We start from the raw sequence: 16,546 nt of genomic DNA, 5'->3' as shown, positions 1-16,546 counted from the left end.
CTTGTGTACTTGTCAAATTTTGCCTGAAAATATGATAACAAGGCCTTTAGCCTTGTGTACTTGTCAAATTTTGCCTAAAAATATGTGCAAGGCTATAGCCTTGATAACAAGGCCTTTAGCCTTGTGTACTTGTCAAATTTTGCCTAAAAATATGTGCAAGGCTATAGCCTTGTGTACACGACTTTTAGCCTTGTGTACTTGTCAAATTTTGCCTGAAAATATGTGCAAGGCCTTTAGCCTTGTGTACTCGTCAAATTTTGCCTGAAAATATGTACAAGGCCTTTAGCCTTGTGTACTCGTCAAATTTTGCCTGAAAATATGTGCAAGGCTATAGCCTTGTTAACAAGGCCTTTAGCCTTGTGTACTTATCCAATTTGGATCTAAAATTAAAAAAATAAATAAGAGGGTTCAGTCCAGCAGTTTTAATCACACACAAAATGACTGCACAGTTGTTATTCGTTTATAATTCACATTATTTAATGGTTTTGGGACCATGTTGGACCACTGTTGTACATGTACATCAGTTCATAAGAATGTCATAATACATTCACTGTAGTCAGATGGGAATTCCACACTATTTACCTAAATTGTTAATACATAGAGGTTAAGTACGGGCTTTGTTAAATAAAGTGATACTTTAAGTTTAACCTGTTCAGTGATCACTTCACTGACAAGGCAAAGTAAAAACTTACAGCAGTCCCCCGTCCACGTTTGTAAAACTTCTGGAAAACTTCTTAGGCCATGTCCGAATTGGCAGCTACAGCTAGGCTACGGCTCCAATTTCACTTCATCATGCGTTGAGGCATAGGACATCCTTAGCAACAGCTGAAGACGTCAATTCGGATACGGCCTAATTCAGACACGGCAACCTTCAAAAGGTGCTCATTTTGTGACTCTGCACAGTGAAAAAGAAAGTCATATACATCTAGTAAAAAATACATAAATTGTAAATGTTTTGTCCCTCAACTCCCATAAAGTTACAGATAATATAAGAATGTACACTTTTGTTACTGTACACATCACCTTGAAGTATCTCCACACATACATATAAATCCATTGACCATTGAAGTGTCAAGGTAAGCCCAGTGCATACTTCCTGCGAAGCGAAATTTGCAACAAATAATTTGCAAAACTTGAGCTGTGTTCAACTCCTGCGAAACATTCACTGCCAAAACAGGGCAGGTATCTCCAATTTGTATCGAGCATGAAGTATGAAGTGGGCTTTATAGAAAAATGCACAACCAACATGACCAGCATGATCAGAAGTCCACCTGAAGTCCCCTGCCTCAATCGTATAATTTCTTACGCATACAAAGTAGCTAAGCAAATCAATATTACTCTCATAATATAAAAGAGGGACAATTTTGTGCGAGTGGCGTCAGTTTCGCTCTTTTGGGAGTGAAAGTCTGAACGAACTTCACTCTAAATTGATTTGAAAGTACCCGTCTTCGCACTTCATTAGGTCAAAGATAACACCTGGATTAAAGACACCTCCAGAGGAAAATATTACATTTTCTCATCATAACATTTCAACAGAAACCAAGGCAATGACTACATCAATTGTCTCCTTTAAGTTACAGGCTGACACAACAGCAAGAACGTTTTATGTGAAATGCAATTTTCACAGAACTTAGGCATTTTGTCCTAACATTAAAATTCTCTTCTCAACAAATAGTTGCATTTTGAGCAAAAGTACCGAAAAAGAAATTGATTTTTCTTCAATTGATTAATCCTTCCTTGGGTTGTTATTCTAAAGAAGAGTTGAACCAAAGAAGAAGGCTCTTGCTGGTGACATTTTCCTGATAGGATTGCTAAACCAAAGACCAACTCATCCTCAAAGTGAACTAATACCCTCTCCCAGGCGAATCTTCTCCCCCGGCTTGAAGGAAAATTCAAAATCTTTCGGTGCCTCAAAGATCAGAACTATCGTTGATCCTAGATTGAACTCTCCGACGCCCTCTCCTTTGACTACTTGGACTCCCTCTGGTGCATTATCTTTGGTGTTGTTGTTAGAAGACTGATTGTAGTGGTGGTCATAGTACTCCCCTGTCTTGAACCTGCCTGGAACGTTGGTTCGAAGATCCTAATGCATAAAATAGAGCCATACTCATTAAAGGCACCGTAGACACCTTTGGTAACTGTCACAGACTTGTTTATTCTCACTTGGTGTATCCCAACATACGTGTATGTACATGTACATGTACTCATGCACAAAATGACTATCTGTGAAACTTTAGAGCTGTTTCACACAATGTTTTATACTGTCAACACCTTTCCATAGTTACCAAGTAAGTTTTTTATGCTAAAAGTAATTTTGAGCAATTAAAGGCAGTGGACACTATTGGCAGAGATACCAACATACACGATTTGGGCGTAGCAAATACGATTTCGAGCCGTGACTACGAGGCTACGATAATACTCAATAAAACACGCTAAACAAGCCGGCCAATATAATTTTATTAAATCGAACAATACATGCAAACAACTAATGAACTATTAAATGGAAATAAAAATTAAGAAAGATATCAAAACAATTGTAACAGAAAAGAAAAAAACACTTTTAATTTTAGAACGCAGTGTTGAATAATAGCGGAGAATTCACTCGAACAATGTACGTGTCTCAACGGCATGATTGTTGCGTGCCCTCCCCCGCTGGCTGGCCGGCTGAGTGTGCATTTTTTACGCTAGTGCATTTCTGCAAGATCGTACCCATTGATCTCTATTACACGATGGGGGGAATAGTGCACACGTGCGTGGGGAATGAGGTTGTGTGTGAGCTAACGTGTCACAGTAACCTCATTCCTCATGTATCCACTATTATTGTGCCCACGCTGGCTGTACATGTACTTTATCGAAGCTTGGCAAAAAAAGTACGAAATAATGGCGACAAAAAAAGGAGACCTTCTGAACAAAAATACCTTCAACTGAGTGGCCTGTGAGGTCTAAGCTAGACAGTTTCCATGTTTTCCTACCAGTAATTGTTGCGCCGATGTCCAGACAATGCCCAGACAATGCCCAAAATACGGACACGTATTTTTTGCCCAAAATCCGGACACGTTTTTTTTTTTTCTCTCCTCACTCTCCCAATAGCTTGTTGTTGCGTTTCTGATCATTAAAACAAAAACATTTAAGTAAGGCCACCCTTTTTTATGTTACATTTAAGTAAGGCCACCCTTTTTTATGTTACATTTATTTTTGAAACATAGTCAGAAGATGAGGGAAATCAGGTTTTTTTTTCCAAGTTTTCTTTCACTGGCCATTATAAACATTTGTAGCTGTTCTGTTGATGCATACAGGTAATTGTTATTTCACAACAATGCCTGAAAATGAGCTAATTAGCATTGTAGAGAGTAATAGAAAGATCGGTTTAGGGAGCCCAAGATGCGCTCGCCTTTAACATTTGGGAGATGCTACTCTTTTTTAAAATTCAATGTTGGCATCTCTGCCATGTGTAAGTACTCAAAATAATTATTAGCATAAAACCTTACATGGTAAAGAGTAATGGGGAGTGGTTCATAGTATAAAACATTTTGAGAAACGGCTCCCTCTGAAGTAACCCAGTTTTCGAGAAAGAAGTAATTTTCCACGAATTTGATTTCGAGACCTCAGATTTAGAATTTGAGGTCTCAAAATCAAGCATCAAAAAGCACACAACTTCGTGTGACAAGGGTATATTTTCTTTCATTGTTATCTCGCAACTTCGATGATCGATTGAGCTCAAATTTTCACAGGTTTGTTACATCGTGCATATGTTGAGATACAGCAAGTGGGAAGACAGATCTTTGACAATTACATGTACCAATAGTATCCATGTCTTTAAAAAAGGGAGGTACATGTACATAGTTGGTCATCACTCTTAAAATCAATGGCACTAAAAACTGACTTGGTTATAAGTACAGCAGCTTTCGATAGCATTTTGAGAATCATTTCACTTTGAAATTATGTGGTTTGGGATGAAAACAAAGTTGAATCTGAGAAGTGTTACTGGCAGTAACATCTCTGAGATTGTGCATTCCAATTATGAATTATTCTTCCTGTGTGAACATAATCATGGCGGTATCTGTGGTGCCCTGTGCTTTAGATGTGGTGCCCTTTGCAAAGTTCAAATTAAAAGACACTGGACACCTTTGGTAATTGTCAAAGACCAGTCTTCTGACTTGGTGTATCTCAAAATGTGCACAAAATAACAAACCTGTGAAAATTTGAAGTCAAGCTGCGAGACAATAATAGCAGAAAAAAAACCTTGTGACACATAGTTTAGTGCTTTCAGATGCTTGGTTTTGAGACCACTCAAAATCAATTCAAATATTTTACTGAGAAATTACTTCTTCCTCAAAACTATGTTGTAAGCAAGTAAGTTTTTGTTCAAACAATCACTTTGAGTTATTACCAATAGTGTCAAGTGCCTTTAAATTTTCCTCATCGAAGTGCCCAGGGTCCAATTTCATAGAGCTGCTAAGCACACAAATTTGCATAGCAAGAAAGTTCTTCCTTGATAAAAACAGGATTACCAACCATATTTCAATTTGTTGCATATTGCTTGTTACTGGTATTCAGCTGTTGTTTGCTTATCCTGAAAACCACAATGAAAAATGGTTGGTAATCCTATTTTGATCAAGGAAGAAATTTCATGCTAAGCAAATTTTTGTGCTTAGCAGCTCTATGAAATTGGGCCCAGGAAACATGATGTGCCCTCTCCCTAACGACTCTCAAGGCCTGCTTACCTCATCAAAATAAATGCCAATGGAGCCCACGTTGGTAGCCCCTACAGCAGTCATTGAGAAGAACCCATGCTCCCATTCACCATGTAGGACAACCCTCTCATTCATGTTGAAGAGACCACGGATCCAACGAGCGACACCTGGATTGACCGAGAACAACAGACCTGCGAGGGGAGAAGGACAACAACTGCAAATCAGCATCAGTTACATACATAAAGACAGATAGATAGACGGATAAAATTGTATTATCCCTCACTGGGAAAAATTAAAATGCATATTTATTAAAGACACTGGACACTATTGGTAATATTGTCAAAGACCAGTCTTCTCACTTGGTGTATCTCAACATTAGCATAAAATGACAAACCTGTGAAAATTTGAGCTCACTTGGTCGTCAAAGTTGCGAGATATTAATAAAAGAAAAAACATCCTTGTCACACAAAGTTGTGTGCTTTCAGATGCTTGATTTCGAGACCTCAAATTCTAAATCTGAGGTCTCAACATCAAATTTGTGGAAAAGTACTTCTTTCTCGAAAACTACGTCACTTCAGAGGGAGCCGTTTTTCAGAATATTTTAGACTTATACTATCAACTTCTCCCCAGTACTCATTTCCAAGTAAGGTTTTATGCTAATAATTATTTTGAGTAATTACGGATAGTGTCCAGTGGCTTTAAGTGGCACTTCACCAAGAACTTAAGGGACACTATAAAAAGCGTTTAAAAGCATTTGTAGTGAAATGATCCACACCAATATACATGCAAACTGTGGAGTTTTCTATTTACTTCAAGAACAAAAACCAGCTACAATTTTTGACACTAAACTAATGATTCCACAAAATGGCCTACAGAATCAGTTCACACAGAGTAAACAGAAAATCAAACATTGAGGCGTGTTTATTGCATTGTAATTCTACTTTTAAAACATCTTTCTAAGCATACATGTATTAATGTCAATCCAAGGAAACGTGTCCCTTTGTGGGTATAAATAATTGTTCATACACTGGATGAATCTGCATTTAAAGCGTCAGATTCTCTGATGAAGAGTGGGGGAGCAAAATGACCAAAAGGTGCGACTTGAGGTAGACTAGTGCAGACTGACACCCATTTCAGACAGGCGCTCTAGAGCCACGCCGAACCAAATTCAGAATTAAGTACATGAAACAGTTGGGAGCGACTGCACGCGCTAGAAGTCGAAAGATCGACTGCTGCAGAGTGCATTAATTTGTTTCAGACATTGATCTTGTCACGAGCCGACTCTAATGTAAATGTACAGTTTATTAAGTTCGCCTGTATAAAACCAAAATTTAGTTGGGTCAGGTCGCTCCTAATCTATTTGGTTCGGCGCAACTCTGGAGCTTGTGCCTGAACCGGTGTTAAAGTTGGTTATATGTGGTAATTATCATAAAATCCATTAAGCCTGCCAGCATTAATTGTTTTCAATTATACATTTTATTAAGCATCGACTGCATGCAATACAATGAATTATTTTAAAAACACTCCTCACAGAATGGAAATATTTAACTCTGTCGAGCTGCTCAGGTCTGCACCAAGTCGCATTTTTAAGAGTGTGTGTACTTTTGTACGACACAAAGGCGCGCAAACATTCAGGTTTAATATTTCACGTAAGCAACGACTGTTCACAGAGGCAATGTAGGCAGTTGCCTCTGTGCCCCATGGTCATTGTCTTTGTGCCCTTGAAATGCTCCAGTAGAATTTAGAGTCAAATTTTTGACTACACAAAAAGGCAATGCGTGATGTAAGCTGGGCGATATCTCATTAAAAAATAAAAATGAATAAAAACTGAAGCCTTTACAAAACGGAACACAACAAATAGATGTTCGTCATAAACAAATGTTTACTACTAGCCTGGGAAATGTCTCCTGTGGTTGATAGTCCAGTCAGTTGGTGAATGGAATCGATGATAGTCTCCGGGCGCTAGGTAAATGACACACTGGTACAGGCTATTACCCGGTCTAATGCTTAACGACGTCTGATAATCGTGCTCAGGGATCTAAAATGAACAATCAGAAACATTTCTCAAATGGCATACATTGACTTATTCTACATTCAAGCCACACTGAATGGTTTATAGGGTCTCAAATGTTGTACATTGTATTTGGTTTTCGTAAGAAAAACTAGAAGTCTTTCTTAAAGTAGTTGTACAGGGCACTTCAAAGGGGCACCAAGGCAATAACCAGGCCCTACTTTCATAGAGCTGCTTAAAGGCTGATTTTGTGCTCATACATGTAGTGCTCTAGTTTCCGTTTCATAGTGCTGCTAATCGTAAGAACACCAAAATCAAGCTAACCTTCTCGTGCTTACTGTATGAGAATTAATGATACATGTAACAATTCAAAACTTTGGTGAACAGGCAAGCTGCAGTCTCATTTTCTTGGTAACCTCTAAAAACAAAAATCAGACCCGTTCCCTCTTCTGGAATAGAAAACATTCAAGACGCTGGCGGCAGCAGACACCTGTCCTTTTTTGTGGCTCTGAGCATTGTGCGCACATGCTTATAATTGCATGTGTAGGTCTGATCACGCGCACTACTGTGAAAAAGGACTGTCCAAAAGTCTACCATCGATCAGCAAACTCAAACTGGCTTACAATCTATTTACCTCGCTGGTTGTTTCTGTGTGTGGCTGTCCCCTGATACTGGGCCCCAGGAAACCCTGCAGGGTGTAAGTCACTCCTTTCACTTGTTCCATCCATCCCTTCTCAACCTTGCCAAAGTGGAGCACCTTCCCATCGCATGGACTGACCTGATGATGAAAACAGATACAGTTAATCAAAAACCACAAGGGGCACAAAGGTAACAATAGGTGCATGGTGAACCTTCACATGAAATTATAATAATTAGGGGGGCTAATCATCCTTACTCGCAGCTAAGAGCTGGATTGCGAAGGACGCGGCTACAACATGTTCGAGAAGTAGGCATGCAAGGGCGCCTATGGCATCAACTCATTATGACCACGGAGCACAGCCAGAGATCAAAAGTGTTTGATTTTTCCCCGAGGGATGAAAACTGGATGTTCTGGAAAACCCTCGTGGCACAGCAGAGAACCAACGCACAACTCAACTCACATACATGACATATGGCCCTGGCCGGGAATCGAACCGGGGTCACCTTGGTGAGAGGCAAGCGCTATCACACACGCCAACCATGCCACCAATTCCCTTCAACCTTGCACTATTGGTTGGCAAGTTATATGTCCCCCAATGTTAGAGATATGCACTATAACACGTCTGCGCCATGTCACGCCACCATCATGCCAATACAAAAAGGCGCGATGTATAATTTACATCTTGGGATGGGAAGGGTCTTTTGACCAGTTCTGGGTTCAGTTTATAGAACTGCTAAAACAGAAAATATTACTTCCAAGCAGAAATGAGCAGTATACCAGTGAAAATATGTGACATGGTTTTGGCTGGCAACCTTGTTTTGGTAAAGCTAAATTGGGTTATGTTATGATTAGCTACTTTTTCAGCTTGAGCCTCCCCCCCCCCAAAAAAAAAGGACTTTATTTTGGGGCTTTAATTTCAATGAAATGACGTCAAGACCAAAACAAAAGCCACGAATCTGATCATCCATTCCACATTCCACGATAAACATCAACTAAACCTGACTGACTCAGTTGGACCTTAGCACTAGATAAACTGAAATAAATAAATAAATAAATAAATAAATAAATAAATAAATGACAATAAAACAGGAGCAAAAACAAACCCACTATCTGATTCTTATGGACTCTGGAATGGCAGCTGAATTTATGAAGGGAGATCAAATCGGAAAATCAAACAACATCGAGATCATGAGTTGTAGCTAGACCAATTTTAGTGGTGAGCTAAAATAAAATTTGTCCAAAGTCCACCAAGGACAAGTGGATCAACAATTTTGCTTTCATGTTTATTTGTTTGCCATTATTTATGTCTTCAGGCATGATGCCAGGTTTCCTAAACAATACTTTTTTTTCTACATTGTACATGTATGTAAGTAACAATAGCTTGAACTACATGTGAAGACCGAGTCACACTGCAGCGATAACAATAACGATCATGATGCAAAGTGAACGAATTCTACTGGTTGAATTGCTCCATGCAGAATACGTGCAAGCTCAGTCAACCAATAGAATGCAGTCTTTTTGCGTCATGATCATTATCCCTGCAGTGTGACTCTGCCTTAATAGGGGAAAATCTGTGCTGGGCAGCACAATTTATTCTGCTCAGAATGCTGGGTAAAATTCCACAGCCCCATTCATTACACAAACAGTTTTGAAAGCTGGCATCTTGTCTGAAGCTTGCAATTCATCAATGATGGCCCCATAACAAAACATGGATACTCAGAAGTGATGTAACGCTCACCCTTGGTCAACTTGAAAACAGAAATGCTTTATTTCCCACCACATAAATTGGTCTATAGCTACCATACAGCTCTGGCTACAACCTCTAATACCAGCCCTTGATCTACAGGAACTTCAACTGAAATTTGAAAACACAGCTTATCATCAACACAAGACTTGTGTGGCCAATCTTTCTGCGAAGGATAAAGCCCAGTTCATACTTCCTCTGAATGCAGAGCAAATTTTGACATCCATATTTAGCTGTTTTTCGAAGCGAATGTTTCGCAGGAGTTGAACACAGCTCAACTGTTGCGAATTCATCATTTGCGAATCTATGACGCCAAAAAATTTGTATCGCAATAGCATTCGCAGGAAGTATGATTGAATTGGGCTTTATGGGTGACGTTTTATCTACTTACGAGAGATCTTGTTTGTTCCACAGGTCTTACTCCAGGCTTCAGCTCACGGCGAAAGAAGTCACTAAGGTTCTGGTACCACGTCAGATCTTCAACTAAGGCCTCCGATACATTACAGTTGAAAAGACGTGCATAGAGTCCATAAATAGGCTTCCTAAGCATGTGGGGTACATCCAGACTATTAACTTGACCCCATAGACGAGATGTGAAGCGGAATGGTAGCGCCTTGTAGACATTTATCTGGAAATACAAAATAAAGGAAAAGAATGCCATTAAAAAATTGTAATTAGGGCCAACAGTACTCTTTTTTGTTTTGTTTGTTTTTTTATTCAGATAATCTTCCCAAAAGGGAACTCAGCAAACTCCAACAAGGGGATGCATGATTGTATACATGCCAAGCTGGAAATCATCTAATCTCTCTCATACAAACATTGGTTCAACATCTATGATTTAAATGAACTGCACAAATCAAGAAAGTGTGATTCAACTAGCCGACTATAATATTCTAGTCATTGTGAAATCAGCGGTTACATTAGCTGGGGGATTCGAACCACAACCTTGTAATTGCAAGTCCTGCAGTCTAACCACTTGACTATTTAGCAACCACACCATCCCACCAACCTCATCAGGCATGTCAGGGCAAAACTTCATGGCTCTGTTTACCCCCAATTAAATTCTGCAACTACCACTATTATCCACTTGCACGGCTAGCTGTGTTAGTAAGCATAGAGTAGAATGCCTAATTACGTGGATTACGCAGAAGCAAAAATTCCCTGATAAACGGTGAAATACGCTTTGCTAGGCATACAATTTCCTGCTTCGGCAAGCGTCATCAAACTTGCAACTGACCTGCTGAAGCACTTTTGCACCCGAGTACGACTATACTCCTCTGAAGGGATGCACTCATTGGAAGATAGATAAGATACTAGATAGATAGATAGAACCTCATAATAATCATGATAATAAAAGTCATATAGATTTGGTAATGACCCCCAAAAGAAATGGCGTAACTTTTATCCAAGCCTAACTCATATACTAACATTTAAACTTGGATAAAAATTCTGCTATTTTTTTATTTGAAATAGTTTATTTAGCATCCTGCAAAATCATTTTGTCTGAAGCACCTCCCTAGAATTAAGAAATTATTTAAAAATGTACAAATTATTTGAATCAACAGTGGAAAGATCACCAGCCGACCAGTGACACTTGGAATTTGACAAACAAAAACTACATTGTACACATGAACATGCAAAGATTAAATTCCAAAGAATCCAAGTAATCAGCTCAGCCAATCATTTTGGTTTCGTTTTCTTCTCTTATTCAATTTCAATATTTTCATGAACAGGTTGCACTCCACTCACTCTCGAAGTCGACTTCCCCTCTCCAACTGTCAAAAAATCCGAAGATGTTGTTTCCCCATTTTCTGTGCTGCTACTTGTATTAATCTCATCGTCTTTGAACAGCCAATCCACGTTAAAATCCTCATCCTTTTCAGCATCTATCGGGAGCCGCAAAGCGGCCGGGTCGCCGTCCGATGGAACAGCAAGGAAGCGGGCCAGTGGCAGGAGGTGAAAACCGATTCGCAGACAGGCATTGCATGGATTCAGTCTCTGGAAATACGGGATACGGTCCAGGAAGGGGCAGAGATTCGTGTAGATGAAGTACCACAGCTCAAGTAGAACGAAGACAGACAAGAGCATAGGAAACTGGCTAATAACCAGCAGAGATTCGATGGCCATTTTGAGTTGAGAAGGTGACGAGGTCACTTGTTTCCAGAGGTCCAAGAATCTGTCCTCATTAGCCGACTTCTGAAGACGCCGGCCGGCGGTTGGTTACGATCGATCAGCGGTCTGAAAACAGAAACAGACTGGGTCGCTCGGTCGCGTTCTTCAACAAAATAAACCGTGTTACGCCATTCCTTTGACAGTCTCGAAAGCTCTGGTCAATTCATCAAACAATATAACATGTGGTGTGTGGTTTTTGTTTAATGTTATGATTTTAATTATGAGATTATAGATTCCGTTCTGTCAATAACACATCGAATTTCATTCCCCGCCCCATCAAACAGTACATGTGTCCGTCCGTCCGGCCGTCTCGCCTCGCTGTGCGCGTGCCCAGTTAGTTTCCTCAGCGATCAGGCGATATTTTGTTTGGATATCTAAACGTGTAGTTCAAACTGAACTGTGTGTGATTTAACGCATTGACATCCATCTACACGTTCAAATTTATTACAGCCAGAACAGGTGAACATTAGACTTGCCCCAATCTCTTCCCCTGTTCTATTATACAGATGATTTTAGTAGGGTTGGAAAGAGTGTGGCCACTGGACTTCACACTCCTTTTGGTATAATTTCCATAGTTTAATTAATTAGGCACTATCCAATAATCTTTGTAAATGAGGACAAAAGGAGTGGAGTAAATTTCGATAACTTTAAGCCAAAATTTATTACTCAATGCCCCCCTGATCAATTATTTTGAAAAATAACACAGAAAATCCACAAGTATGAAAACATTTTGTGGTCTGTTTGTCAAAACTAAATGTTATGATACATATTTAAGTCTCTCTCGTTTAGTTAATTAAAAATTGGTTTGGCTTGATAAATATGACAGGCTTACAAATTTACAGTTGTTTTTTTATATACATGTATCTCGGCCTATAAAGGCCTATAACAATTGGCCTCATTAAAAAATACACATAAAAACCCCCAATGGCATGCATATTTCAAATATAATAACTGTGAATTCTATTAACCCAACTAGGAACTTTAAAGGCAGTGGACACTATTGGTAATTGTCAAAGACTAGCCTTCACAGTTGGTGTGTCTCAACATATGCATAAAATAACAAACATGTGAAAATTTGAGCTCAATCGGTCATCGAAGTTGCTAGATAATAATGAAAGAAAAATAACCCTTGTAACACGAAGTTGTGTGCGTTTAGATGGTTGATTTCGAGACCTCAAGTTCTAAATCTGAGGTCTCGAAATCAAATTCGTGGAAAATTACTTCTTTCTCGAAAACTATGGCACTTCAGAGGCAGCCGTTTCTCACAATGTTTTATACCATCAACCTCTCCCCATTACTCGTCACCAAGAAAGGTTTTATGCTAATAACTATTTTGAGTAATTACCAATAGTGTCCACTGCCTTTAAGGGAAATTGATTATTGCTCATAAATCGATATTCAGAATGCAATTGGCTTCAATACAAAGGTACATAAACAAAAACTCCAATTGCATGCATGTATATTTCAAGTATATTGATAATGCAAATTATATTTAATCAATATGTCTTAAGAAAATGGACCAACCTAGAATGAATAGTAAGTCTTGTAAAAATTACACTGAAATCACAGGTTGCAATTTCCAACTAGGCTTTAACTTAAAGCACATACATTTAATAGCAAAACAATTTTGGAATTTTCCGATGTTCATTGATGGTGTGTTCACTGTTCATCGAAACTAGGACTTAAAAACTATTCAAAGTAGAAAAACAGACATTGCTGTTTGTTCAACTGTTAAAGGGAAGGTACACGTTTGGTAACTACTCAAAACAAATATTTACTTAAAAACTGACTTAGTAATGAGCATTGGAGAGCTGTTGATAGTATAAAACATTGTGGGTCAGGAAATGAATCCCTCTGAAGTAACTTAGTTTTTGAGAAAGAGGTAATTTCTCACTAAAATAATAAAAGACTTCTAGCTTAGATGTCTTTTATTCTTATCTGAAAGCACACAAATTCATTCAACAAGGGTGTTTTTTCTTTCATCATTTCCTCGCAGCTTCGAGGACCAATTGAGCCCAAATTTTCACACGCTTGTTATTTTATCGTTATGATGGGATACACCAAGTAAGAAGACTGGTCTTTGACAATTATCAAGTGTGTACCTTCCCTTTAAAAGACAACAAGTTAATTAATTACATGCATTTAAAATAATGAAATTATTATTTTCAACAGCGCCCTCTTGTGACACTTTACTTCAGGTAAGTGGGGAATTCCCTGCTTCCCCACACGGATTCTTTGCTCACGGTAAGCAGAGCCATAAAATTGGGCCCAGATCTTATTTTAGCACATATTTTTTGAATAAGAAAAATGGGACCACAATTTGAACTTATCAGATGGAATTTTTCAAGTGAAATAATTACCTGCCACGGCGATGCTAAGCCCTCCTCTGGGGTGACCCCCTTCAACTGTTTCCGTTTCTCTCTTTTCTTAATATGTCCGTACTGTAAGTAACAGATATACGCAAAGCCTACTCCAAGAGGAATGGGTGTCCACTTTAAAGTTTTGCAGTAATTCATGAAGGCTGCTCCGATGCGCCTTGTCCAATTGTTTTGAACTGCAAAGAAAATTGTGTACTCGGATGATCATCAAAGTTGCAAGAAAAAAATAGAAGAACAAAACAAATTCGTGTGCTTTCAAAAATTATGCCTAACAAAAGGCTTCAGGCCTTTTAGTCTTAAAGCCATTGGACACTTTCGGTAAACAGTGTTGTCAAAAGGCCCACACTTCGTGTATCCCAACTTCTATATAAAATAACAAACCTGTGAAAGTTTAGGCTCAATCGGTCATCGGAGTCGGGAGAAAATAACGGAAAAACCCACCCTTGTTTCCGCACGTTTCGCCATGTCATGACATGTGTTTAAAATAAATCTGTAATTCTCGACAACGAGAATTGATAATTGTTATAATGTTTTCTCAAAAAGTAAAGCATTTCATGGAATAATATTTCAAGAGAAGTCTTTCACCATGACCTTTTGTACACCCTGTAAGTTATTTGTAAATCTGTGAACTTTTTTGTTCCTTTTTTTTTTTTTTTGAAAGTGTATGATGGCTTTAAGTTCACAACATAATCAACAGCTCTACATTGATCGTTACCAAGCAGACTGTTACCAAGTAAGTTGTTAAGCTAATATTTATTTTGAGAACTACCAATAGTGTCCAGTGCCTTTCATCAACTCTATGAAATTGGGGCCTAGTATAGACCATGTTACCTTTGACATCTCATATAAAATACAAAAGAGCAATCCATGCCTTGGCTTCATGTACATGTAGGCATGATTTTAATACACAGAACAACGTTTGCACTGTGTCCCATTATTAATGCTCTGATACTTGACAGAGGCAACAAAGAGGATCGTCTCCATACCCACTGGTCATTGCATTGGTGCCCTTCAAATGCTCTAGTGGAAATTATCCATTCCCTTTTATGGTGCCCTTTATCAAAAAAGAAAGTTCCTTGGTGCCCTCGCCCTTACAAAACCGAAGCACACAGGTCTGTTATTACAACTTGAATTGATGTTGAAATTAATAAACTGTGTTCTTTCACTTTTTAACCAAACTGTAGTTTCTTGCCTGCAAGAAGTGCCTTGGGATTGTACACAAATCACTCTTTTTGTAAACAAATGTTTACTGTCACTTTTAAACCGACTGATTACCTTTACTAGCGTCATTTGCGTACATCCTTGGTGACTCTCTAGTTGCACAATATGTCCTCTGCTTTCTGCAGCGACAGCGGTGTACAAATACCTCCATGATTATGCTGACGGCAAAATAAATACAAACTATTATAATTCACATGATCATTAACTATGTATTTGGTTTTTTTTATGTAGATTATGGGGTCTCCTAAAAATTGAAATCTAAAAATTTCTACTCCGAAACAATGGGAGTAATCACATTTCCTCACTCTTACTAAATTCTACCTGCATGTTCAGCTACATGTAGCTCAGACAACAATGCACCGCGGCTGTAGTCTGGGTCTTCTAGACGATGACTATGGGATTAGCACCCATCTGGTCATTGTTTACGTTGATCAAACACAATTTAGGATTACGACTGCGGAATTAGAGTTTAATTTTAAACCTTTGATAGGCTGGTCATTGTATCACCTTCTATTTCTTCCTCCATGCTCAGACCACGAACAAATGGAGCGCTGTTCTCCCTTTTTTTGCAATTTTCGACTGAGAACGACAAATTTTGAAAAGAGGATTACAACTTACACTACAGAGCCCAAGTGACCAACTGAAATGAATATTTCTTTCGAAAAAAGGCGAACAGCACCCAAGTAACTGGGTCTCCATCCATTGCTTTTTGCTATCATAACTCCACTGCTAGACCCAGTAACTGGGGCGATGTACTCCTTTTTTCGAAATTTTGACATTCTCTGTCGTACGACCGATATTAATGTCAAAATTCGAAAAAAGGAGTACAGCGCCCCAGTTAGTGAGTTCATAAGAGGTGAGTTACAGTTTACACTGCCTGGGTCTACGTACGTCTACGACGTACGAACTCAAGTTCAGATATTTGATTTGAAAGATGTTTACAACAAAATGTAGCAAAACAAAAAGTACCAAAGTCCCTAATAATTGATACGGTGTTACGAAAAGTGGTGGATAACAAACAAGCTAAAGTTTTTAAAACAATGGTCTTACCGAGAGATGGTCCCGACAGTTCGAAGTGTATTACATCATCGTGATCATATTTACGCACATGTGTATGTGTACGGAAGGGTTACGGAAGTTGCGCAATAACTGCAGAATGTATGCATCTTAGACGTATACGTACACCTGTCCAACGTTGTACTTAACTTGTCGCCAGACTAATTAATTAGACTTGTACAAGTCCAAAATCTTTTTCAATCGCTTCTTTTTTCGGCTCCATATTCGGCTCAGGCGGCTAGCCGGCCGCGTCGGTCGGCCGCATATTCAGAAATTATGGGAAATATAACCCATGTAGTTAAAGGAGGTGGAATTTGGGGACTCCTATATATTCTTTCTACTTTTAACGAATTTTTGAATTATATATCCAAATACTACACAACATTGACAGGATCTTGTTGGAACAGGCACGTATAATGAGAAAAGTGAATGTTGACAACATTGTTGTGCAAATTCTAGGCTAATGTAGAATGGCACTACTTAGAAAATGTTCAAATTAGCAGAGATCCCAAGATTCCTTTTGTCATTAGATGTAAACTGTTTTATTGATGGTTTGCGAGCGAGGTAACCGAGTCTGTTTATTAGCGAAAACGCAATATTGGTGAAAGTTTAACTTTGACCTATCTCTGT

General features: G+C 38.7%; 1 protein-coding gene across 3 annotated transcripts; it reads right to left on the bottom strand.

The window, feature by feature from the left end:
* Positions 1–403: 403 nt before the first annotated feature.
* On the bottom strand, positions 404–15,991 carry LOC117290630 (phosphatidylserine decarboxylase proenzyme, mitochondrial-like). Of its 3 annotated transcripts, none has more exons than XM_033772139.1 (8): positions 15,911–15,991; positions 14,915–15,018; positions 13,622–13,815; positions 9,481–9,717; positions 7,340–7,483; positions 6,588–6,732; positions 4,725–4,885; positions 404–2,083 (listed from the first exon to the last, which is right to left on the bottom strand). In XM_033772139.1, the coding sequence occupies exons 2-8, from the start codon at positions 15,009–15,011 to the stop codon at positions 1,835–1,837; spliced, it is 1,227 nt and encodes a 408-aa protein (XP_033628030.1). In that variant the 5' UTR covers positions 15,012–15,018; positions 15,911–15,991; the 3' UTR covers positions 404–1,834. The 3 variants fall into 3 exon arrangements, with proteins under 3 accessions (XP_033628030.1, XP_033628031.1, XP_033628029.1); XM_033772140.1 differs by lacking the exon at positions 15,911–15,991 and adding an exon at positions 15,342–15,358; XM_033772138.1 differs by lacking the exons at positions 13,622–13,815; positions 14,915–15,018; positions 15,911–15,991 and adding an exon at positions 10,839–11,601.
* Between the last annotated feature and the right edge of the window lie 555 nt (positions 15,992–16,546).

This window comes from Asterias rubens, chromosome 5, assembly GCF_902459465.1.
Source record: "Asterias rubens chromosome 5, eAstRub1.3, whole genome shotgun sequence".
Classification (NCBI taxonomy): Eukaryota; Metazoa; Echinodermata; class Asteroidea; order Forcipulatida; family Asteriidae; genus Asterias; species Asterias rubens.
Note: the sequence above shows the minus strand (reverse complement) of the source record. Positions and strands in the feature narration are given on the sequence as shown.

Excerpts from the sequence above, each read along its gene's own strand:
- LOC117290630 (XM_033772138.1), bottom strand. The coding sequence starts at position 11,216 with ATGGCCATCGAATCTCTGCTGGTTATTAGCCAGTTTCCTATGCTCTTG. Across the intron at positions 9,718-10,838 it reads AGGGGAAGTCGACTTCGAGA|ATAAATGTCTACAAGGCGCT; the intron begins GTGAGTGGAGTG and ends TTGTATTTCCAG. Across the intron at positions 7,484-9,480 it reads TGGAACAAACAAGATCTCTC|GTCAGTCCATGCGATGGGAA; the intron begins GTAAGTAGATAA and ends TTTCATCATCAG.